The 26161-nt window shown below is 34.3% G+C and overlaps 1 protein-coding gene across 1 annotated transcript in view; it reads right to left on the bottom strand.

Annotated features, from left to right (window-relative positions):
* DYNC2H1 (dynein cytoplasmic 2 heavy chain 1) overlaps positions 1–26161 on the bottom strand; it is a 157511-nt gene that overhangs the window by 1270 nt on the left and 130080 nt on the right. Inside the window, exons 86-88 of the mRNA XM_018071346.3 lie at positions 10884–10993; positions 10470–10551; positions 3915–4031 (exon numbers count right to left, since the gene is read on the bottom strand). Of these exons, the coding sequence (XP_017926835.2) occupies positions 3915–4031; positions 10470–10551; positions 10884–10993 (309 nt within the window). The remainder of the gene's footprint in view (positions 1–3914; positions 4032–10469; positions 10552–10883; positions 10994–26161) is intronic.

Here is a 26161-nt window from a genome sequence, read left to right as displayed (position 1 = left end):
GGGCCTGCACTTAATGCACAATATTAAGAGGAACCCAGAGAGAAACCCACAGTTTAGTTCGACCACAACTTAAAACAAACAAACAAAAAGCCTAAATTCCCTAGTCCTTTCCAAATACTTTTAGCACTTCTAGACATGTAGGAACATGTAAATAGTTACGGTAGAGAAAAGAAAAAAAAAAGAGGAAAAAAAAGGTAAGTTTACTGACTTTTTTTAAAATTTATTTATTTTAATGCTTTTGCTACTAATACTGATCACAGTCACAGTTTGGGTTCTCTGGTACTTATGGAAAACAGGCCAATTGCATTAAATGCCTAAGTAGGAAATTATCAATTTAACTTTAAGCAAACAGATTTGAACTGAGAGCTTTGAACTTCCATTTGAATTAATTTATAATTTTTATTCTCCTATACACATACTTCACCCAGCATTAGCAGTACTGCTATTTACACAGTTAAAATTATATTGTAACACTACTCATGGAAGGACCTTGGTTGAAGCCATGGCTTTATCTCTCAGTCTGTGCCCTGATGAACAAGAAGTGCCCTGTTCTGAGAACAGGAACAGCTCCTCTTCACTGTCTGTACCACAAACTGTGTGCGACCTGGATGCAGTTTCCTCCTAGGCCTCTGCACAGGGCATTGTTCATATGTGTGACCATAGACTTGTGCTCAAAGAATCAGTCTAGACTCCTGTAGTATGTAATTTAGGTTTCAACCAATTATGTATTTATTTAGCAAATAATTCAGGGTTTGATTGAACTGATATATATTAAGTGCATTTTCCATCATACTCAAAATGTCTTTCCTGTCAATTGGAAAGTGTCAGAAGATTTTAAAACACCAAGTAACAAAGTAGCACACTTGTCAGAAAGGAATTTAAAATAAAAACGTGTCATTTTAATGCAAATCACATCAAATGTGAGTTAGTGATGCTCCAAAATTGGAAAATAACTAAAAACAGGAAATGGGAAATGTGCAAACAATAACTGTTTAAAGCACATGCCTTGCCATTACTGAAGAATTTTGTTGTCCCTTTTGAAAATCAACTTCCCCTGCCTTTTGGACGCCACTGTTTAAATCTTTACAGAAGGTCCATGCACTGTAATATTTCTATAGAGTAACTTAATAATCAGAAGTTTGTAAAGAGAGTTCAGCTGTTCTCAGAAGGATTATACTTACCCCATTTATCCCTTGGTTAACACTGAACCCAGGGAAACAGACAAAACACTTGCCAGTGTGAGATTAAAATGTTAATCAGAGAATTTAAGTTTTGCCAAAGCTGGGAGCCAAAAGTCAGCCAGTTTGCCTTCAAAGACCTCTTTTTACACCTTCTAGGGTCAAAATATCTGTTCTTGTGCCTTTCTCAATCGCACTGATGTTTTAAGGAATCACATTATTTGAGTGTTAACGCCATTCTGTGAAAGTCTTTTTGAACCACAAATCCTTATGTCCTTGGCTTAAATCCTCTTTTGTCAGACTGCCTGAAACACAGTTCCATCCCCTTTAGTGACACCCTTCACAGCTTGGGATCTATCAGCGAATTAAAACTGGAAAGGACCTTCACAGTTTAATGAGAATAATCACCATGTTAGTAGCCCAAAATATTCCACTGCAGCATTTTGAGGGGATTCTCTCAGAGAAATCATGTAGGCTACTTTTTCCTTTTCTTTTTAGAGAGTTCACGTTTATTTTATTTTAGTTGAAAATTACCACAAAGCATTGCATTATAAATACATACATTTTTGCTCACTGGATTTAAGAACAGATTTTATGGGGAAAACAAATTCAAAACCTACGAATCCTAAGATAATATGTTCAACTTCACTCTTCTGCTAAGGAAAGGTAATGAAATAAGGGGAAATGCATAATGTCCAATTCTGCCCTGGTTTCTGAGCACAGTGTTTGATTATGGTCAATTTTTACAGTGAAGCTCACAGCAAAACAAGTCAAGAGTAGAACAGTTCAGAAAAGCTTTCCTTAGAGACATTTTGAATTTAAAATCTGGGCAGTTGACAGCTTCTGGTATGTGTTTTATAAGAACTATATTTTTTTCCAGCACAAAGACTTCAGCTGCTATTCATTTCAAATATGAAGTACATTGGAAGAAGTTTGATTAATTGATTATTGAACTATCTCACTTTTATATTTTATAGATAAAGCTCTCTGCTGATCTCACAACTTTTGGATCTTATCTTTGAAGTTTATTAAATATAGAGTTATTCAGAAAAATACTTAGGAATCTGTTTTATTTCTAAGACAAGAGGAATGTTTTTCAGAACAATGGGAAGGTTACTTACAATACTAATTTCCAATATTTTTCCATTTGGTGTTACCATGGAAAACCATGCATATTACCACCCTTCTACATCTACCCCTGAGCCAATATATTAAGGTGCCTGCCAATTCCATATTTATCTCATGTACTACCTTTCAAGTAAATTACAAATCTATTTAGTTATCTAAACAAAATAAACCTTATCAACTACTGAAGAACTGAAAAATCTTTCACTGGTCAACTTTGTAACAGGTTTTGTGTTTTGGTTTTCAATCCTCTTTTTTTTTTTTTTTTTAAATTTTCAGTGTTTTCTATCCCATCCAAGCTGGGAGCATTGGTGCAGATGGTGGTAAGCATTTACTGTGGTGTTCAAGCTCAACATCTTAGTACAGTGCTGCTATGCTATAATGTAATGGTATACTTCCACTGCAGGACATACCAATGAGAGAAAAGTTGGGATACAGTAGCGGGATAGCAATGGAACTCCTTGAACAATATCTATCACAATATATGACAAATCTAATCATTGTCCTAATCTATGACAATTAATAAACTCAATTCTAACTGAAATTTCAACTTCTTTGGCCCAGTGAACATTTTTTTTGACAGTCTTCTAACCAAAATTAGCTTTCTCAAGAGATAACTGCTGAATTATGTGGATTGCCAAATAATAGACTACAGTTAATAAATTCATTTGCTTGATGAATTAATGTCTACAGGATGTGGGAAAAAAAAACTGCATTCATCCTACTTCTCACTTTCTATTTTTCACTTGATTTTTGGTGTGAAAGTCTTAATATATATTCTTTTAGAAGTGTCTGTGGGATTCTCCTCACCTGTCTGTCCCAGAGTTAGGGGGCTAGGCTGTCTTTAGAGTCACACCTAGACAGTGATTTAACCCAGTTACCTTTGGATGGGATGGGCTTCCTGAGATGCCTAGCATTTACTGAGACCAAAGAAGGAGCTAAGGCGACTAAGTCATACCAGGCAATTAACTTTGAGACACCTAAATTTAGGTGAGATGAATTCTACAGTAAGCTCTTTTTCAGTCATAAGACACATCCTTGAATATTTTCTATGTAACTTTTTGCATTATTTATTGGAGATTGCTATGATAATTGGAGGACAGAAGCAGTAACAATTTTTACTGTTTGGATTACTTCACTTTTATCTTAAAATCTGCAAGCATTGACATATTTTTAAATTAGTTTAAGTAGGGGAAAGGCTTTCTTTGCTTACGGCTCACACCATTATCTTTTTAGTGCTGTTTTATTTTAATTTAAGGTTTAAAATGCAAAGAAAATATATTCTAGGAATGAAATCCCAAACACAGTTACACATTTACTAAATAAACTTTTGAAAATATGCTAATGATTTTAAGAGACAAGGAAAAAAATCTATGACTGAAATAAAGTCCTTGCTTTCATCTAAGCAATAGAAGCTAAAGGATATCAACAAAATTATAATAAGTTCCTGTTTTAAATAAAATAAGTAACTGCTTTTCCTAGTAAAGACTGGGCTTTTTATTTTGAAATGAAGGGGAAAACAGGTCAGCAACATCATACTGAAAAGCTACTACACAGAAAAGAAATCAAATTATGGGTCTCGATAGTTTAGGGCTTTTAATAATTTAGTACCTGTGGAATCCAGGCCATGTAACAAGGGAGAACAGATGACACACTGGGAGAATCATGCAGATTTTCTGAAAGTCGATTCCCATCAAAACGGCAACCTTCCAGTTGTAAGCCACTGATCTGTCGCGGAAATATGAAATATTCAAACATATAGAACAGATTTGAAATGTCAATAATGATTACACTGTGCTTTAATAAATGATGAACCTTTTTACTGTGACCAAATTTTTAAATAACAGGAAATTAATTATTGGAATGTTCTGCATGAGACTAGGAAACATGATTTAAAAGCAAGATCTGGACCACACTTTGGCATGAACTTCCTCTGATTTGGATTCACATTCTTTAAAATGCAGGAGAAAAACAGCTGTAAATGTAATCAATTATGAAACTTCAGTTGCCTGGCATTAGATTAATGGAATTATGATAGCAACAGCCAAGTACACAATCATTACAATGCCTAGAAAAGAGAAGAACAATCACTGAAATAAGCATGGCTTCCTGCTTGGAAGTCTGAACACAGCTTTCAAAGAATGGAATGTGTGGTTACACAGCTTCTGCAGAGGCAAACAAAATATAGTGAAATAACACAAGAGAAAATTTTATTTAACAAAACTCAAGATTTCTTAGATTAACTGTTGCTTGGCAAAAAAGTAAGAATCACAGATGCTTCTGTAAGTAACTATGCATATGTAACATGTTTCAAGTGCTTTTTCTTTTGATTAGTAAGTAATTTCAGCCTCTGAACTAAACATTCCCTTTTTTCTTCACTGAAGTCTTCCATAAATTAGTGACAGTGATATCTATTCTGGATTTCCTCTAACTAAAATTTTCAATATTTGTTGATCATTTTATTTTCCCAGTACAAATAATAGTAGTTTGCCAGTATAAATAATAATAATATTTGTCAGTTTACCTGCTGAAGTGAGAACTTTAACAGGCTAACTCAAGCTGCAGCAGATCTCTAACAGAAACCACAGTCTGAAAATCATCTGTCTATTATATTATCATACTAAAGCCCTGAACCAAATTTGTAATACTGAGGTCAGCTTTCACCAAATGCAAGATTAACAAAGCAGTGCTGGAATAAGAAATAGAATGCTGTTGTAAACTGAATGAGTGACCACATAACCAAAATGGAGAAAAATATCATTTCCTAAATACATTTTCTCTTGCAAGAAATTTTAAAAAGTGTACCAGATTTTTAAAATGGATTAAAGAATGATATTACAATGAAGATCAGTATCATAGGAGATATAATGGAAATAATTTTCTTAGGTAATTTTAATATTCTAAAATTATTTGATAAGAAAAGTTGGAATTAAACAGTAACACAATGGGGGTTACTGTCCTGCTTGCAAAGTAACACTTTCCTCCCAGGTGTTAGGGGTTTTTTGTCAATTGTCTACTAACTGTGTACTAGCTAAGATTACATTTTGCATTTTTAATATCTAATTATTCTTTTGATTGTAGACAGGCATTGCACTCTTCAAGAATTTTCTTCTTTAAACTTATATTTTTGTCTAACTCTCATCTGGGGACTCATCCTTACAATGTGTGAAATGCAGATGTACATACTCTAATATGAAAAAAATGGTTATGAAACATGGCTTTTAAAAAATATATAGAACAAAGCTGTGTTTCTCCTTGGACAGTGACCAGAGAAGTCAACAACACTCTTTGGAGAAATCTGTGCTCCATAAAGACTAGAACTTACAGTAAAGCCTTCAAAACTATGGATAACCTGAAACAAAACAACCCCAGATGGAAAGTTCATAGTAGTATGACTTTTTGTCTCTTTAACTTCCACAAATTATTATAAGAAGCCCTCAGTGAAATTAATTACATTTTTCATACTTACTATCTGGAACTGCAAAAATGTTTTTTCTCCTTCAATCTCTTTTCAAAAGCTTAAGGTCTGCTCTTCATTATGAAAATGTGACAATATTCTCACTTCTCCTGCCAAGTTTATTGTGATCTTTTCAGGTATGTTGCTTTTAAGATACAAAGTTAACATTCGATATTTTCCACTGTTTCTTTTCAGACTCAAAATCTCTTCAGAGAGATTTTGGAAAAGCTGGCTTTATGCAGAAAAAAAGAATTTGGGGTGTCAGTAATCTTTAACAATAGCCGATACACATTCCAGTGCCACTTCTGTCTTCCAAGAAGAAAGATTATGAATAAAAATACCATAAATGGCACAAAAGGAAGAAAGTCTTACTAATGATTATACTGAGGCTTTCTCACAGACTCCTTCCTACAGGTCTCTGTTGTTAACACTGATACTTAAGACCTCACTTTATTATATGCATAGGTCCTAGATTACACTTTATCTCACTACACTTCTGATTGAATGCTTTCAAAGCTCTTACTTATCCCTATCACACTAATATCAGAAAGATTCATCTCCTGTGTTCTTCATTCTACCCTTCCTGCATTCTGCAGGGAATTTTGTTATGAAGTTTAATTTGATAAATAAATGAATTTGGCAAAGTTATTGAGGGAAGATTGGCCTGATGAAGAGGTTTTAAAATTTAGTGTTGGAGTGTTCAAAGGTCTGGCCATCCTGAATATCTCTAAAAGAAATTTTTATAGAAGTGGGTCACCTACTGAAAAATCTCTTTCTACTCCACGTTACTTCTTTTGATATTGGTGTTTCCTTTGACATGATAGTTACATAAAATAATATCATTTGGTCTCCTGGAAAACTTCAACCAATGTTAGAAACTCCTTTTAAGATTAAGACCAAAATTTTTACTTTGATGCAATATTAAAAGACATTAAATAAAAAACCCAACAACACCAGAACAATATACTTTCTGATACTGTCTGGCTGAGTACTCCAGAGCCATGTGCTCACTGCTCTATAAACACTGTAGAGAACTTACAATTACTATGAAGGACATGGATTTCACAGCATCTGTAATATAATCATAGTATCTTTGCAACACAGCTGAGAGTAATGGCTAGACTTGACCATAATTTTTAAAATTTGAATTCTTACAAAGAATTTGGCATTTCACAACTATTGGTACTAGTTCAAGTTCACAACAGTTATTTTTAAACATTACAGACTATGTTTTTTTTAAAATACATTTGTAGAAAGTGTGCTGATACCATGGTCCAAAGCATGTCTGTTTCCAAAATTTCAAAATTTCTGCAATTAATTTTCCCTTACCAATTAATGCCATAATTTCCTATGAAATGATGCAAACTACATCAGTTTTCTGGAAGTCATATTTTCACTTCATTAACTCTACAGGCCTCCATCATTAATTTATTGGTATTTCAGGATGAGGGCATACTGTAAAAAAAGACCTCTTAGGATGCCCTGCAATAGTATATCTGTCAATTGCTAAGAGTATATAGTTTCAATATTAATACTGATATTATGTATTTGAGACTTGCAATAATTTTTTATTTTTCACTATTTATATTAAGTTCTACGCAAGCTCATAGTACTTACTACTGAATAATTTCTTGTCATGTTTCTTCCTTTCCCTCTTTTCTACAATAACAGAAAATCGAATGCCAGAAGGAATGACTACCTGCTTTTGTACAACAGCACAATCAGTGCACAAAGCAAACAGAAGAGATGTATTTGCATTTCAGTATGTGATAAACGTGCAATAGTCATACATTTTCAGTACCTTTTGTTAAAGAAGTCTGAAGGGATATTAAAGAAGGTGTAATTTTACACAGATTGATTCTAAATCAAATATACATCACATCCTACTAGAAGAGATCTACTCCACATCATACATCTAAATTATCACCTGAATTAACACTGATAATTTACCATCTGATTTGATAATTCATACATACTAAGATGTGTTCTTGGCCTGATTGAGTGTTCTTCTGTCTACTTTGTAGTTTGTACACTGATAGTTCTACCACTGACAGTTCTACCACTGCATGCTTCTGACTTACAGATGATCACAGGGTATATTATTTGCATTTTTTGGCATAGAAGGGTCACATGTCTAGAACTGCTGAAGCATGATGCATTTTTTAAAATTACAGCAAGACTGAGAAAGCATTTTCATCATACAGATAATAAAGTAATTTACTCCTTTTCCTTATAATAACAAATTCTAAGCCATCAAAAACTTTTAAAACTAAAGGCAAGGAAAAAAGTCTCAAAGAATGTGTCTTCAAATCACTCCCTAACTGACAGTGTGAATAAGAAAGTTATACAAAGTATGTGTGAATATCAGGTTTAAATTCATCTGCATTCCTATGTGTCTCAATTCTTCAAAAAAGACGTTCTATAAGACTAATTAAATATTCGGTGATTCAAGGACTTGAGCACAACTCTCCCATATCCTAAAAGAGAGTCCCCCAATCATGTGAGAAAAGAATCAAGTCTCTCAGTGGAATTAGTCACGTGAAGTGAAATAGCACCATTAGCATAAATCGAGACTGATAAACCTCAGAATAGCCTATACTATGGTCTGGTTCCTGCAGGGGAGTCTGGTAAACTACAATTTCTGATTTAGGTGGGATAAAAACAAGGTCCCAGTGATCTCTCCACAGCATGTGTATAAGGACTTATCTATTCTGCTGACTGATTTTTTTTGAGTCCCTCCTCAGAATAGCTCCCCATTCCACAAGGTTAGCCTGAATTCTTGAAACTGCAGATACAATGTTTACTTTATCAGTTTTAAAATTCATACTGCTGAGATGAACCAAGCCTAATGTGCAATCCTTAGGATCCTTATCAAACAAGACACATTTTAGAGAACGATTTTTCTGAATCAATGACATTTTTATGCCCTAGTTACAGTGCATGTGGTATTTAGCCTTACTAATGTGAAAGTTTCTCTCCAGTTTTCCTTGAGCATGAAGATGGATTCTAAAGGTAAGGAATCTAAATATTCAGCATTGCAGTGGGTTTCAAAGCCTTTCTGTTCATCAAAGATTCAAAGAAGCAGTGAAAATACTAGTGAATACTTATTAATAGAGATTAAACGAATATTGCTCTTAGAGGTAAAGATAATATTCAAACCAAATGAAGAAACTTGACAGGATTCTTATGTTTTGTTAAAAGTAACCACTCATCTAACTGCTTGTACTATTCCTGTGGCAGAGAATTTGCTCTTAAACAAAATTCTGTTTTTATTTTTGGTTCCTCTTGGAACATAAGACTCATTCTTGCAAGGCAATAGAGAATATACATTAACCTTTTTGCCTACATATGACATAGACTGCTAACAGTATACTTTAACTAGTGTTACCAAAAATTTACCACATAAATTTTCACATAGTAGAAACTTCAATTAGAAGTTTAATAACAACTTGAGTACTGTCATAAAACTCTTTCCTCTAATTTTTTATTTTCCAAGTAGCTATTTCAATCTTGCAACCGTAAAATAATATGATTATTTTTAATATATGGAAATACTGAGGTAAAATTATTCATGCATGAGTTGAGGTATTTGACATCGACCTCTGACATATTTCAAAGATATTAGGATGGTTTTGAAGAAGTTCAGGCTCCTAGAATCTACAGCTGATAGTTAGCCTACTAGAATGAGTGGCCTGAGATGTGAAACTCAGTTTTGGCTTATTGGTAGAACTCTTTGATGAATCTGTCACCTCAGAACATGTGATTTGCAGGCTCCAAGGTTCGTCATATACCAGGTTTATTTCAAGGAACTGAATTGCCCTAAAAGTCCCTTGGTTTATTTATGTCCAAGTTCTAGACTCCTATCTGTTTCTCATTAAACGAAGTAGGCAACTATTACTCTTACTTAAATACTAAGATTGAATAATTCTACAAAGAATATTCTCTAGTTCCACAGGAATTAATTCAACAAAGTTCTAAAGACTGTATTGTATAAAGGTCACTTTGGATGATTACAGTTATCTTTACTGGCCTTACAATCTATTAAGATTTTAGGAATATGAATTCTTACACATTCTGTATTAATAATTTTAGACAGCGTCAGCGGCCAGCCCAGATCCCAAATATCTCCCACAGCTTTCTGTCTGCCTGCATTATCAGACTAGAGAACATACCCTGCCACTTGCTTTCCTAGTCTAGCAATCTGTCTGCTTTAGCTGCACATGAGGAAAAAAGTCACGTGGTGAGTGCCCTGCGTTAGTCACGTGTTTCTGTGAGGATGCAGTTTTAAGTGCTTTGCTCTATGCTGAACACAGAACTTGGAGCTGTGCAGGATTATCATGGGACCAACATACCTGTTGGAACACATAGTGTAGAAAACTTATTTGTCAATTGTCTAGAAAATTAGGTATAAAAAAGGTGCACAGAGATCTGGATTCAGCCAAAGTGGCAATTCTACATGAAATGTTAAGAAGCTAAATTAAACCAGAATTTGCTGTCTAAGCAATCAGTGGTTACTTCATGGCTGCTGGCTGTAGGCCTAAGATTAAATTGTTAATTACTGCCATCTTTTTCTAATTTTTGTGGCTTGTCAACCACTTTTGTAGCTGTATACAGCTGTATACAGTTTTCCAGAAAGTTTATGGACAGATGACTTGGACTATGCTAACAAAACATTCTAAAAATTCTAGTAAAACATCCCGGTAAAATACCTTAACTTGGAGTTTGCCTTCCTGTATTCGCCCTTTCCATGAAGCTGTAAATTTAAGGCTGTCCACTGAACAGCTCATTACTCTGCAAAGGAAACACATATACAGTAAATCTTGGACATGTAACAGAAAATTAAACAAAAAACTAAACCCAATGTATTTTCAATGCGCACCATATCATACTAACTCTTACTTTGAAGAAAAATACATCTTTATTTTAATCAAAAAAAAAAACAATCAGCATTTATACAAGTAACTCACAGTTATTTTACTTCAAGGTAAGAAATACAAATGAGATGATTAATTATAGCAATTGACATAACATGCTGCATCTGTGTCCTGAAAATTAAATAACCATCTTCACACATAGGGAGCAATGGCATAGTAGCACAAATAGCACAAATATTTTTCCCCCACCTTGCAGTCTCCTGGCGTAAGGCATTGAGAAATGTGTCAGGATGAAACAGCTCTGAAAGGTCAAGGGTGTCTGACAATAGTTTCTGTTTCTCTGCTTTTTCTACCCAATTCTAAAAGAAAAAAATCATTTTTAAAAAAAGGAAAAAAAGGAATCCTGAAGTTATTGCTTGATTTTTCAACATTTTGAGTTAATGTAGGTTTGTCAATTATTATGATTAATGAAAAATGTTTGTGTAAATATACTGTAACCTCAAAGATTATTATTAATTTCAATAAATTAAAACTGGTAAAAAGGAAATTAACACCATTTGAAAGTATACAGAATACCAGCAGTATATCTGTGACATGACTCATCCATTCTAAATAAACTTCTATTTCATTCTTTATACAGTGCAGCTCACTTTGTAGAGTGCAAATTTATCAAGCTTCTATCATTGCTGAAACCCTATTTCACATTTACTTACAGGGGAGTTTCAGTTTTCCATCAAAATGGCTGCCATTGCTGTCTTTGCTCTAATAAGTTCAGGCAAATAACTGCATTCCTTTCAAGTATGCTTTAAGATCATTCTTTTGTATAAATGGCATGTTATATTCAGGAAACACTTAATTTTCGATCTGCAGTTAAGAGTTTCTGTAAGTACTTACCCTTTATTTGAAAAAAATTTTTCCTAGTATTAGGTTTATGCTGTCATTTTTAGTGTAGTAGTTTGAGATATGCATTCATAGAATTTATCAAAAGATAAAAATTGGCTCTGTTATATTTGGTAATAAATGAAACTAATAAGGGCAGGGGAATAACTGTCCTCAACTATCCTTACAAAACATGTCTCAGCCTTCTTCTACCCTTTCCAACTATGCAACTCTGAAGCCTGTTACTGGAGTACCAAGCTTGGAATTTCCCATCAATGCAACACATTATGTGCCAATATGAGAAAAGAGACACACATTGCACCTTAAAATCACGATAAACCATGTATCCTAAGTAATGCAATCTGAGTTTGATCCTCAAAATACTAATAATTGCAGACTAAAGAATTTGTTACCTTCAGACAAGTTATTTAGGTACCTGAGTAGCTATGCAACGGTCCACGCTCAAAATCCTCTTTTGAAACTCTTATAATGTAGCTCTTTGGTACAATTTCTTTACACTATATAGTCACAGTCCTGACCATGGTACTGCAGTATAAACCTAAAGTCACTGTATAACCTACTCTATAAGCAGTTGCAAGCCATATGCTTCTGCACAGAAAGATTAAGTGTTCAATGACAGGATGGACAGGGCTTTGATCAACCAGGTCTAGTGGAAGGTGTCCCTGCCCGTGGCAGGGGGTTTAGAACTAGATGATCTTTAACATCCCTTCCAACACAAACCATTCTGTGATTCTACAAATACTAAGCCAGAAATTCATCAAGACCAAGATTCCACATGCTATCACTAAATAGAGAAAGACAAGTCCCACTCCTTTCTAAATACCAACTACTTGCAGATGATAAAATTGCTCTAGTCACTGGATAAAAAATCTTGGAAGTTACACTCTCATTACACAATGCACCCGCCAAACATCCATATCACATTTAAAAATTATTTTACTATATTGTTTAAACTAATGACTGATGAATAATTTCATAGAAGCATTTGGGAAGTGACAAAATCATCTAAAATGCAAGTAAATATCACTCAGTGAATTTTATTTTATATTGTCAGCATGTCACACACATCTCCATAATGTTTCCACCATGATCAAACCTTTAATCAGTGATCTTTTTATCTGCCACATCACTGATTATGAGCCCTCAACCCAAATGATTAAGAATCAGTTAGCAGATTTTTGCTTTCCATTTTCATTAGATTAATGTATGCAGTTAGCGACTCTTGTCTGCATGACTCCTTTAATGACTTTATGCAACAATTTCTTTTATCATATAGCAGTAACTGCATTCTTGTTAGGAGAGATTTTGTAAATTTTTGGACGTAATAGAAGTAGACATTCATTTCAACTTATATTTAATATAATCGTTCTATTGCTGTCAACAAATAAACTTTTAATGTAACTGCTAAAGAGAAACACTCAGGAACACAGATGTTTATATTCCACCCAATTAAAAGATGAGTATGGATGATATTAATTCTGAACTCATTTAATTAGCACTATGATATACACAATAACAAAAACTTTCATTAGGTCACAAAAGCAAAGTTCATAATGGCTTGTACTTCTCTACATAAAGCTGAAGATGTAGCTCATTCATAGCCAATTAATAAATAATTTAAGATTTAAATGCAATAAAATGGTAATAGAATGTATGTGACAACACAATTGTAAAAAGTATCCTTATGCTTATTTTAGTTTTATATGACCACATGGCAGCATGTTAGTGAAGAGCTACAGTCTCAAAAGACATCAGTTTATTAAATGGATCATTTGTCACTAGTACACCCACTGCAACAAGGCTTGGAAGAGACCAGCTATTAAAGGGAAGGAAGTTTAAGCTAAGCTGTAGACAGACTGATGTTTCTTGAAAAGGAAAAATCCTGTAACAGATAGTTACCCGTCATTCCAGCTCCTATAAACACATGTATTGACTGCATTTGTCAAAGTGATGCAAAGTTGTCTGACTTCTTATTCGTCTTGGATTGCCATGTAGCATTTCAATCTGAAGGGCTTTCTTCCATGACCAACTCAGTAGAAAACTTCGCCTTTCCTGCCAGGTAGCCCACAATAATGCATGCATTTGTAACTTCTTAGCTGCATTGTAGTAAGAAGACTACTATCAGCTCCAAGAATGTACCAAATTTAGCTACCTGTCTCTTTGTGGTTCATGCCGGTACCGATGCTTTCCCAACTGCTTCCTCACTCCTAACTCTTGTAACATGGTCTTTAAGAGGTTTGCTGCATTTCAGGTTTTCTTCTTCAAAACAGCTAATAATCGGGATCTAAATTCACTAAAGGCCACTTTTGGTGTATCAATTAATAATAAATTTTTGTTTAGATACAGCAGCTATAAAAGGTATAGTAATGCTTAAAAAGTGTATAACTTATTTTTAAAAATAAACTAACCTTGTATCAATAATTTCTATCATTCTAACAATGTGGTCGATAAGTCCAAATATCCTAACCCTGAAAATATTTTTATTACAAAATAAAATTAAAAATCTATCATACACTCTTCTTTGCAACTGTTTCTTTCAAAATTTAATGTCAGTTTTTCATTATTTCAATATTCCCTGAATCTTTCTTATTACAATTAAACTAGAAATTTGTCTGAACTCTGATAGATTAATTTAGCAAATTATGATTATAAATATAATACCAAAACTTATCAGCAATACCCAAAATGCTTGAAAACAAATTCCTAGTAGGATATTCCAAAACTTCAATTAATATGAGGTTCTGCTTGCTATAATAAAAAGATTTTCCTTTTTTTTTTTCTAACGTGGCCTCAGGGGATTCAAATAATATTTTTTCATATATCTTAATATCCAAGAAACATCTATTCTATTATCAAAGAGAAGCCTTCCTTATCATCTCTAATCCCAAAGCAAACTGAGCACCTCATTGAACAGCGGAAAGAATAAGGAGGCTGCTGGATTTTCACATTATCATTTATACAACTTTAGGATCACAGAACTCCTCTAAAATGAATCAAGTACTCTTCCTTCACCAGTTTTAGTTCATTCCAAATGTATTTTCTTCTATCATATTTTTCTGTTGCTGTAGTCCCAGAAGAGAACTTATATTAAAAAAAAAAAAAAAGAAAACAACAAAAAAAATCATATAAATCACTACAGAAGTGATTTCATTTCTGTGCCTAGATGGAAAATTGTATTCAGTGCTACATGAATATGCATAGCCAGAAACCATGCAGTACAATTTCTGGTTTTCCACTAGTTTTAGATGGATTCAACATTACTGAGGGAAAAAAGTGCAGGACTTTGGATAATTCTGAGAGTAAATGATGGTGAGTACCACTGATAGGGGAGTAAATAAGCAGCTAACGAGAGTTTAGACTGAACAAAGGTCAAACAAGAAGTTAAGCTACAGTCCTATTTTCCTCACAGTGCAGCAGCTGTTCTATAGGTGTGCTCCTAAGTGTTGGCTTTCAGTGGTTAATGCCAGCAGGAGTGACTGTATTACAGTTCAAGGAAATGAAATATGGGCATTTTTTCAGGCATTGATCCCAGAGGCAGTAACGTGGTAGGTTCTAAGGAACAACCGGTATACAACAATTTGCTCCCTTCTGGTAATATTTTTTTTGTATGTGAAATCCTTGAGCCATTACTTCTGACATTATCCTTTATTAAATGAATTTCTGAATACTGCAGTATTTCAGGTATATATCTGGCAATAATAAGTAATCAAATGATAAATAACACAGTAATTTAATTTGGAGTTTATGTCTAGTTTAAAATTTTTCTTTTCTTTTCTTTTCTCTTCTCTTCTCTTCTCTTCTCTTCTCTTCTCTTCTCTTCTCTTCTCTTCTCTTCTCTTCTCTTCTCTTCTCTTCTCTTCCTCTTCTCTTCTCTTCTCTTCTCTTCTCTTCTCTTCTCTTCTCTTCTCTTCTCTTCTCTTCTCTTCTCTTCTCTTCTCTTCTCTTCTCTTCTCTTCTCTTCTTTTCTTTTCTTTTCTTTTCTTTTCTTTTCTTTTCTTTTCTCTTCTTTTCTTTTCTTTTCTTTCTTCCTCCCCTCCCTTCCCCTCCCCTCTTCTTTCTTTCATTCAGACCAAGACTGCTGGCTAGTGCTTTAAATAAAATACTACTATTTCTTTATTTCAGTTTGAAATACCTCAGAACTCCCCAGTTTGTTCAGAAATCTGAACAACAACACAATAGCACAGTGTTATAGCATGAATGTTCTGAGTCCATCAGCATCAGCATGTTAGCTACCGATATACTAGAAGCAAATATGCAGTAAGGCTTAGCTGAGAGAAGCATTAGCAAATGTGATTGCATTCTGGTTACCCTATGACTTTATTTTTTTATCAAAACAGGAACTTAACTTTCCATAAACTGCTGCTTTCTACATTTAATTCAGATACCATAATGGTGATGATCCATAAGAACCATAACAACATACTGACAAGTTCATGATTGATGCCAAAATTATATTTCAGATTAACTTTCAGATATTCACCTGTATAATAACTAAACACAGAATCCAGCTAAAATCCAATACTCTTATGCTTCATGCCTTCTAGTCTTTTCTTTCTCCACAACTAAACACATCCGTTACCAAGCATTAGATTTCATTTGCAGTTCCCTTACTGGCTAGGGAAGCATAAGAATTGGAACTATTCCTTGGTGGAACTTCCACTGATAAGTTGCAGGGGAGGGAAAACAATAACACACAATATTCATTTGCAGTTAGCATATTAGACTCCCTACCATAATCCTTGGATGAAGTCAGGACTACATCAGACAAACCCTTGGCAGAGCTTTGGAGCAGGGATGCTAAAATCTATATAGTGATGGTGCTGGTGTGACTGAACAGGGGTACAGAATACTCAATTTATTAGGCACTAGTAATAACAGGATGCACCACAGTAATTTGTTTCATAGTACCAGCTTGAAGGCTATGTTACAATAAAGAGAACCAACAGAGAACTGCTTACTTTGCTATGGCTCATTTTCTCTGGTAACATCCCATGAGATACAGATTTTCCATTAAGCATCTCCCTCACAGTTCTTATTCCTCTTCTGAAAAAATGACCCCTTGAACAGAAGTCACCAGTCTCTCTCTTTAACTTTTTTTTACTGTTTACTAGTCATTTATTTTTTTTAACACTCTCTCTTAAGGCTGTCAAAACAGAAAAAGTCTCTCAGCCATGCATATGTTACAGAACTCTATTAGTAACTATTAAGGCATAACCTATCAGATACCTATGCAATTTTTATCAAACATACTAAACCAATCTAATCAGAAATTGTTTAACTCTGTGGGGTACATATCCCAAAATACTCAAAAGATACCACAATTAAAAGGCAGAGAAAGAAATCTATTTTTTTTCTACAGGAAAATAGAGATCACAGAACAGAAACAGTGGCTCATGCAACCCCCTCTAAACAAAGAAACTTAATGATGGCATGGCCATGTCATCATGACACCATGCTGGCTCATGCTAAAGCTACTTACACTCCATTAAACAGAACACTGCAACATGGGATTACTGCTCAAACTATCAAATGGTTTGTTCAACGAAGCACAACTTTGTGTAGACACAGAATATCATGGGTTTTTTAATTAGTGCAGTAAGCTGGTATGGATTGTTGTTTGTTCCTACATGGTAAAGCTAAGGCAGTTAGCGTGAAGGTGAGTGCTGCATATCAGCTATTTGAAGCTCACTAAACCCTTCTTTAAACCAGAACAGGAATTTTTTGTTATGGCCAATCCCAAAAGAACAGCTCATTACAAAGGCTGTAGTTCTCTTTCAGATGTCCTGTCACACTTGAGGGCTAAGAGAATGCCAAAGAGTATTAGCATAGCATGAAGCCTCATTCAAACCTGTTCTCAGGTAGTAACCCAGAGAAACATATATTTGGAAGTAATTTAAGGAAAAACTATTGCACATTTTGTTAAACAGCACACTTTTTTATATTTTTAAATGTCTTTTTTTTTTTTTTTAGCTACAATGGTTTTAGTTTTTTAAGCATTCCGTTATAGAAATAATTTATTCATAAAGTTAAATATTTTGGTATCCAATACAACTCAGAGTATGGCCAAATTCAAAATCAGTTTAGGCTGCTCTAGGCATTGTCTACTCCAGTTCTATGTATTTCCAAAGTGGAAGTTCCACAAATCTCTCTGGGTAACCTGGGCAATGCTTTTTTCAACTGAAGAGTTAGAAACTGGACAAGTGTTTCAGATGTGGCCTCAAAACTGCAGAACAGGAAGAAATAACTCCCTTTGACCTTTAACAAGGTCATTAAGAAGTTTTCATTTCTATGGTATTGTGGTATTGTGGTATAAACATATATATTTATCAAATTTGCAGCTAATAAGCAACATGGTTTTAGTTTTATTATTCTAGCAATATCTTTCTGTATTTTTTATTTGACGGATTCTGCTATGGATATATTCAAATCATAACTTTTTATTTTCTCAGTGTGATAATAAAATACATGAGCATGTGATGGCATAATTCTTTTTCCAAGCTTCATAATATACATATCTGAATAATGAACAATATTTGGTTTACTTCTAAACTATTTATTGTATTTTGCCTGATATGTAGGTAATTTCCATTGATAAATTTATCATATGGGATCATAAAATACTAGAAATAACACTAAAAATGGAAATTATAGGAAAACTATAAGAAATGCATTGTATGTATAAGGAAAAGTATATACAACACTGTACAACAGTACAAACCTGATGGGCATTTTGAAACTCAAGCTCTGATGTAAAGAACATTGCATCAGAAGTCTCTTAGTTCAGAGTGACTATGTGGATTTAACAATATAAAAACATTACTGCCTGCAAATGTGCTTTTACACGTTCTTCTCCATGTATGGGCACACATTCTAATTAAGTTGCTATATATTAAGTTGCTATATATAACACTCAGCTGAATATACTGGCAAACACATAGAGCAGTAGGGTATTTACCCTTCCTGCCTTTAAGCATCACTTACATGCCTAAAATAGGGATCTAAGCTTCCTATCACTCTTAGCAACTCTTCTCCTCTGAGTCAAGGTTTGGTTTCTTTTTTCTTCAATTATGTACCTTGCTGAACATTTAGAGACAAAAGACCACTCCAAAAGGAACTCTACTAAGAAAAAAAAACAAACAACAGAACAAACAAAACCCCAAACCTGAATGCCTATTTACTCTAGTTTTAAAGTACAGTCATGTCTGTTTACAGAGTTGCTGAGTGCACTTGCATCCTGCACTGATTACTTTATTTGACTGTGAATTCCCAAAACTACGCACACACAACAGAAAAAGAAGGATTTAGTCAAGAATTACTCTTACGAAGCTTTTTCTTCACAAGCTAAATTTGAGATGACAGCTCTGAAACTTTAACAGCTCTGAATTTTATTTTATTTTTAATATTTGTACAGGAATACAATATGAAACTATGTTGTAATTTCAAATTCAGTTATATGGAATCTTCTTCAAAGAGAGAAAGGTAGGTCAACATGCAGTTATGTTTCTGCCTTCTCTCAAAGAAATGCCCAAAAGATTGCTTATTAGGGATGACGCTTGCTTGTAGAACAGCAGTGTGTTTCTATTATAAAATGAGCTTATTTTTTAACAGATATCTGCAAATGCAATTTGAGAAATAGCATGTTACCATTGACACTGACCACTTAAAACCTCAAAACAAAGAGATGAAATATTTTGCAAACTGTTACACTAAGCCAGTTTCCACCAAACCATCTACTGTTAAAAACAGAACCACAATCACATCTACTTTTTAGTTACAAGGCTGTGTTACTACTCTAAGCAATTTATTTATATGTATGTACGTGTGACTATGAAATCACAATTGTAAATTTTAAAAAGTATTTTGGATAGACTGCTTATTGTTAGTAGACACAATATTTATGTCATTATAGTGGTGGTCGGAAGAGCAAGGCAACCAAGGGCAAGTCATGCCTGACCAACCTAGTGGCCTTTTATGATGGAGTGACCACAGCAGTGGACAAGGGAAGGGCTACAGATGTGATTTATGTGGACTTCTCTAAGGCCTTTGATGTGGTCCCCCACAATATCCTTCTCTCAATTGGAAAGAGATGGATTTGATGAGCAGACTGTTAGATGGATAAGAAACTGATTGGATGGTCGCATCCAGAGGGCAGTGGTCAAGGGCTCAGAGTCCTGATGGGCATCAGTGACAACTGGTGTCCCTCAGGGGTCTGTATTGGGACCAGTGCTATTTAATATCTTCATTAATGACATAGACAAAGGGATTGAGTGTACCCTCACCAAGTTTGCAGATGACACCAAGCTGAGTGGTCCAGTTGACACACCTGAAGGACAAAATGACATCCAGAGAGACCTGGATAAGCTCAAGAAGTGGGCCCATGGGAACCTCATGAGGTTTAACAAGACCAAGCACTAGGTGTGGCAGGCTCAGCACAAAACCCAGTATCAGTACAGGCTTGAGCTTTTGTCAAACAAGACTATCCATTTTAGTCGGCTTTCTGTTTTGCAGACAGCTTTGTCCATGATAAAGGAGATAGAGTTAAAAAAAAGTTATTAGAAACAGAGCAATCTACACTTTTAATTTTGACAAATTAAATGCATACAATTTATTAATATTTTATCACTGTATCTTTTCAGCTATCTTCCATGTGAAAATGTATCTTGTACCTTAAAGAGAAAAATTAATGAACAATGATTATTTTATTATTTTAAATAAAGTATATCAACTAGAGCTTTAAATCTTATATAATATATAGTACAGTTTATTGTAACTTACTGTGTATACAAATACTATCTTACATCCATAGAAGAAATACAGACTACTAAATCTTGCCCCTTTAAATTAAACTTAGATTAGGAAAAAATTTCATTTTCTTTAAAAAAAGGTAATTCCTCAGAGAGACAATGTCTGTAAAGACAATGACCTCAGTTGTTCTTTTTTATGCAACACTTCTAAAAATATTTTTTATGAGTAATTGTCTTCTGCAATAAATATTTTATAATCAGAGTGCTGACCAAATGGTTAGTGGTAATATAAGGGATGCTGCTCAAACTTCTCCTTACAAGGTAGTATTTCATAATTTAAACAGAACAGCCATTCTCACAAAACATGCTTAGAATTCCAAGAGTTTAATGAACAGGAACTGAATTCCCTTGAAACAGATTATTTTTCATAACAGTTAAGCCTTATGTTTATTGAAAAACTCATAACTTGTCAATGCCTCAATTTAACAGAGCACCTAGCCTTCATTGGGACTAAGTTTCAACAGCTCACAATGAAACCAAATGAAATGCGGGTAGAGATTTTTTCCCTTTTCCAATGTTGCTTTTTAAAAATTGTTTTTCCATGCATATGGCATATTGTTTTCCCAAACTTGACATAATCCTTCTCATTGGCAACCAAATATATTTCCATTTAAATTAGCACAGTTTGCAGATTTAGTGTTTAAATGCACTGTATTTTGCAGGAAAGTAAAAATTTCACTACAAGAAAGAGGGATTTTCTGGTTTGGGCACCACAATATAAGAAGGATATAAAACTATTAGAGAGCGTCCAAAGGAGAGCTACAAAGATGAAGGGCCTTGAGGGGAGCTCTGTGAGGCTGAGGTCACTTGGTCTGTTCATCCTGGAGGAGACTGAGGGGAGACCTCGTTGCAGGCTACAGCTTTCTTGTGAGGGGAAGAGAAGAGGCAGGCACTGATCTCTTCTCTCTGGTGACCAGTGACAGGACTGAAGGGAATGGCCTGAAGTTGTGGCAGGGGAATTTTAGGTTGGATATTAGGAAAAGGTTCTTCACCCAGAGGGTGGCTGGGCACTGGAACAGGCTCCCCAGGGAAGTGGTCACAGCACCAAGCCTGACAGAATTCAACAAGCATTTGGACAATGCCCTCAGGCACATGACATGGTGCGACTCTTGAGATGGTCCCATGCAGGGCCAGGAGTTGGACTTTAGTGATCCTGATGGGTCCCTTCCAACTCAGGATATTCTATGATTTTATGATTCAAAACCTCTCAAAAGTAAAGTGTTGAACTGATGCATAAAAAGAAAACTTCAGCAATCCTTACAACTCAGGTACCTGTGCAGGAATACAGCTTTCTGTAAGTCACAAGGGTATGTGAACTATCTGTGTGCAAAAAGTGCTTCAGCTCTGCTTAAGCTTCCTTGGAAATTATATCTTATTTCAATGGACAGCTCCTATGATCTGCACAAGTCCGATACTTCGATCTTACATTCTGTATGGCACCCTGTTTGGATGGTGTATCTTTACAAAACACTCAGCCATTACTTCATCAATACCATCTAACTGAGACAGTGATTAAAAAAGGGACACAATACAACAGCTGGATCTGTAAGAGCTTCAAATTTTCCTATTACACGAGAGACAAAAACCCCATATTTTATAGTAGTACTAGCAAATTTCCAATTTTTACCAAGCAGTTATCCCTGAGATAAAAGGTCTTGAAAAATGTATCCTGGCTGATAAATTCTGAACAAAATGAAATCATGCTGCAACATGATGAGAGCTAAGGGAGCCAATTAAGGATCAGTTCCTTAGCAGATAATGTTAGACTGCAGTTGTATTTTTGTTTTGGTATTCATGACAGCTGAAGAGGAGAAGCCAAAAAAAGTAGCAGAAAAATGCTAATTCTTCAGAATAAGGTGTAAATTTGAATTAAAATAACAGAATGCATAGATTAAAAACATTACTTCAATGAATTCTTGTGCATTAATATCAGTATGCTAAATCTGGAGCATTCTGCACTGCACAGATACCTAGGTAACAGCTGTTCAAATAGAGAGTCATGAGAGGAACAACGACAAGGTGAGGAACCAGCCAACCTAATTCATCTAAATCAGATACTCCTAAAACTGTAAAAGGCAAACCATTAAGCTATTGTCCCTGCTGCAAAATCTGCTAAGGCAATGTATTAGAAAAAACTGACATGCTATGCAAAGTAAGTGTGATTACTTAAAGGGGGGATAGGTGTTATTATGGAGTGCACAAGTGGATGGATATGGGGACTGAGCATGAAAATTTTGAGTTTGTACAAGATTTATTATGGGAGTTCTTTAACTTGGTGAAAATTGAGAGGACTTGGCTTCCTTGGTTTTCTAATAACCAGACTTTCTGCCTGCTATGAGTGAAAGAAAATTTAATATTTTTGCCTAGATGCCTGGGGTGTGAAGGAAGGATCCTGTGTCTCCTATTCCCAGGAAGTTTTCTAGTGTCTTCAGCAGGCAATTTCCAGGAGTTCAAATCTCACATACCTTGGGTGTCCTATCTATCTCTCTGGGGACCTAACTGTTGAAACAGAGGTATAGTAAGGGTTCCAAAACAGAAACAAAGTAATTTTTCCTCAAATAGCAAAAGAGCAATAAAATAGCAAAATTCTTTTACAAAGGGATCGAACTGGCTTTGACACTATATTATTACCCTAGATTTCACTCAGAATGGGAGGGGACAAGAGAGTAGCATCCCAGTGAGATAAATATGAGTCTCTTGAAGAAGTATGAAATATAACTTTTTTATATACTAGGAATATTTTATAGATAAACGCACATTTTCAACAAAACCTTTCATAAATTAGGCAAATAAAAACTTTCTGTGTTCATAAACATTTCCTTGGTTAGAACACTGAAATAGGTGTTTATGATTCTGAGGTCCAACAGTGTTCATTTTCAATATACACTGTAAGCCTTTTAGCAGCTCTCTCTGAAAAAAACAGTCATCCAAAGGAAGAACTGTTTTTGCAGATGACATCAAACCAGTTCCATTCAAAAGAATAAATAAATGTTTCAATTTAAAATATAAGGTATTTTTGGAATAAGAAGAGTGTGAGGGTTTTTTGGTTGTTTTTTTTTTTTTTTTAAAAGGTGAAATTAAGCTCTACATTTAGTTGTTGTGGAAACAAAAATTAAATTCCAATTTGTTGACCTGAAACATTTTTTAAGGTTGATATTCATCTGACATTTGCCTGGGCTGGTGTTTTGGCTCTTACTAGCTATAGTCCAGGGTCTCTTCTCTTTCTCTCCTGCTGGTATCCATAGCCATGAGAAGACACTTATCTACAGACTGGAATTCACTTAAGAGCATTATATGCTAATGTGTACTATTCCTGAGCTATAATCATGAACCGAGAGGAAAGCCAGAGAACACATTTAAGATGCCATCATGAGGAAACTGGCAGTACAAGGACCAAGACTTAAAACCAATACAATGATCTATGATGATTCATTTCTTTCATGCCTTAATGTTGATAGCAAATATATCACTGTGGAAAGACAAGCTAAATCATGCTATTGTAAAGTTCAAAGTCAGTATTGCTAACTGAAAGTATTCAGAACTCCATCTTAGAAAAATGTTAAATACACCATTTTTGTTTCAATTTAAAGCAAAAGTTAACATCCAAATATCAGAACTTCAATCTGGGAAGAAATCATCTATTTCCATCAGTTCTGTCACAGCAACATAATACACAGCAATACAAGTCTCTACTGCATTTTGCATATACATATTTCCTCACACTTTCAGTAGGCAGTTTTTTTTTTAATTTTGCTTTTTACTGAGAGAATTCAGACCTGAGAAATGCAACAACTGTTGTTTTTCTGTCTGTTGTTGTGTAATGCTCTCAGAACATCTTTACACTTCTATAAATTCTGCTATAAATATTTTACCATCTGGCCTATATTTTGTGTTCCTCTCCATTCCCAATAAATGCTTGTAACAATGCAGTTGCTTTTATTATTTTCTACACTGGCAGCAAACCTCTTGACAAGGCAGCCTTTAACTAATAACCTAGGTAGAGACTTACTTCATCCTTAGTAAATGTAACCCTTCAGTACAAATTCGATGTTTCAATGTCTCCTATTTCCTCTTAAAAAATACCTAAATCAAATCTGTCTCATACAGTGAAAGTACAAGTCTCATAGTTGATGAAACTGAGGGAGATAAGGTAACTATCAAAACAAAGATGATGGAGTTGGTCATATAAAACTAAACCAATCCAAAATACGGCATTTATTGAAATATAAATCTGAAGATAATTTTCAGAGTTGTGAGAATACCTTTATTGAAGCCTTCATTGATTTTCTGAATACTAAACCTAGAATTAACTAATGATAAATTACATTTATAAAATCAATAACAAAAAGTCACAAAAAAGAAAAGTTAATTAAAAACTTATCACAAGTAATCAAAATCTTGCTGCAATATGCACAACTATGAATTGGAATCATATTTAAGGAAAAAGATGATTCAACTGAAATGCATAATTAGAAAAAATCAACACTTTTCTAGTACTATACACAAAAAAAGTGTAGAAATTGCATTTCAGACATGATTTGACTAGAAGCTTGAGATGCAAAACAGACTGGTAATGTATTATTAAGAATTGCTTCAAACACAACCATATTACATATCTCACATTAAAAAAATAAAATTAAATAACCAGCAACTGTTGTCACTAACAAAAAATTTAATGTAATTTACTGTTTCTGGATACAATTATGTATGTTAAGTATCTGCTGTAAAGCTCTGCCTTAATAATCTTTCCCTCTCTTACAAAAAATAGCTGTTTAAAATTGTAAATGATTTCTTCATAATAACTTTCATAAAAATGAGTAATCCAAATGTAACATTTTGTCAGCAGTTTAAACAGCGAGAAAGGAAGATTACTATCATGGTAATATAAGGCAGCATATTTGTCAATAGTTGACTAAAGTAATATATGAAAATAAAAACTTTCTGAATATGCGTGGTTGAAAATCATTTATTACTATTAACACTAATTTCATTCTGTTACACTCTGTCACATTATCTCAACTTTGTATGGGAGGTGCAGTCCACACAGAAGCTTGAACAGTAATCTCAGACTTCAATTAAGAAAAACCCATATAAGTACGGAAAGTTGCATGCAGTTTGGTCACAACCAAATGAAAATGCAAGCTGCAAACAGCAAGGTACTCTTGAAGCTTACAAACACACTGACTCAGCCACAAATGATGTTTTTTTAATACTAAAGACAATAATAGTCAGATGGGACTAAGTTCAGCCCTAGTTATATGACCAAATAACATCTGAACATGCATTATCACTTGTTGCTTTACATATTTACACTTTCTTTGTTTATACTTTAAGCCTTTTTTGAAGGAAAGGACAAACAAAAACTAAGCATTAGCCAAAAGAAACTGTTTGCATAACAAGAATGTTATTATTACTTTGAAAACATCCGATAGTTTCTTTAGAAAAAGTAATGCCTAGAAATCATGTGCCCTTCAAATCTTCCTTCTGAATCTGACAGTCAACACCAATGTTGACAGAAATCTTTGTATCCTGCTGGACAAGACTGTGTTAATCAAAGTCAAAACAGTAAGCTTTCTATTTATTGCCCGGAGATAATAAAGATCTGTCCTTCCTACCTCTCTGGAAGGTTCTCACAGTTTTCTCTCTCTGTATGCAACATGATGAAATCTATTTCCTTAAAAACTAGTTAATTTAGATGAATGACTTTTTTTTCATCTGCCTATTATCTTAAATACATTGCTTCTGTCAATCAAAGTACACATAGATCTACCTTAACTAAAAATTATCCTCTTCACTGTCAGACTGTAAACTGACAAAGCTGTT

The sequence above is a fragment of the Manacus vitellinus genome, unplaced genomic scaffold, assembly GCF_001715985.3.
Source record: "Manacus vitellinus isolate BGI_N305 unplaced genomic scaffold, ASM171598v3 scaffold_2_pilon, whole genome shotgun sequence".
NCBI lineage: Eukaryota > Metazoa > Chordata > Aves > Passeriformes > Pipridae > Manacus > Manacus vitellinus.
The sequence above is the reverse complement of the archived record's forward strand: the minus strand, read 5'-3'. Positions and strand labels throughout refer to the sequence as shown.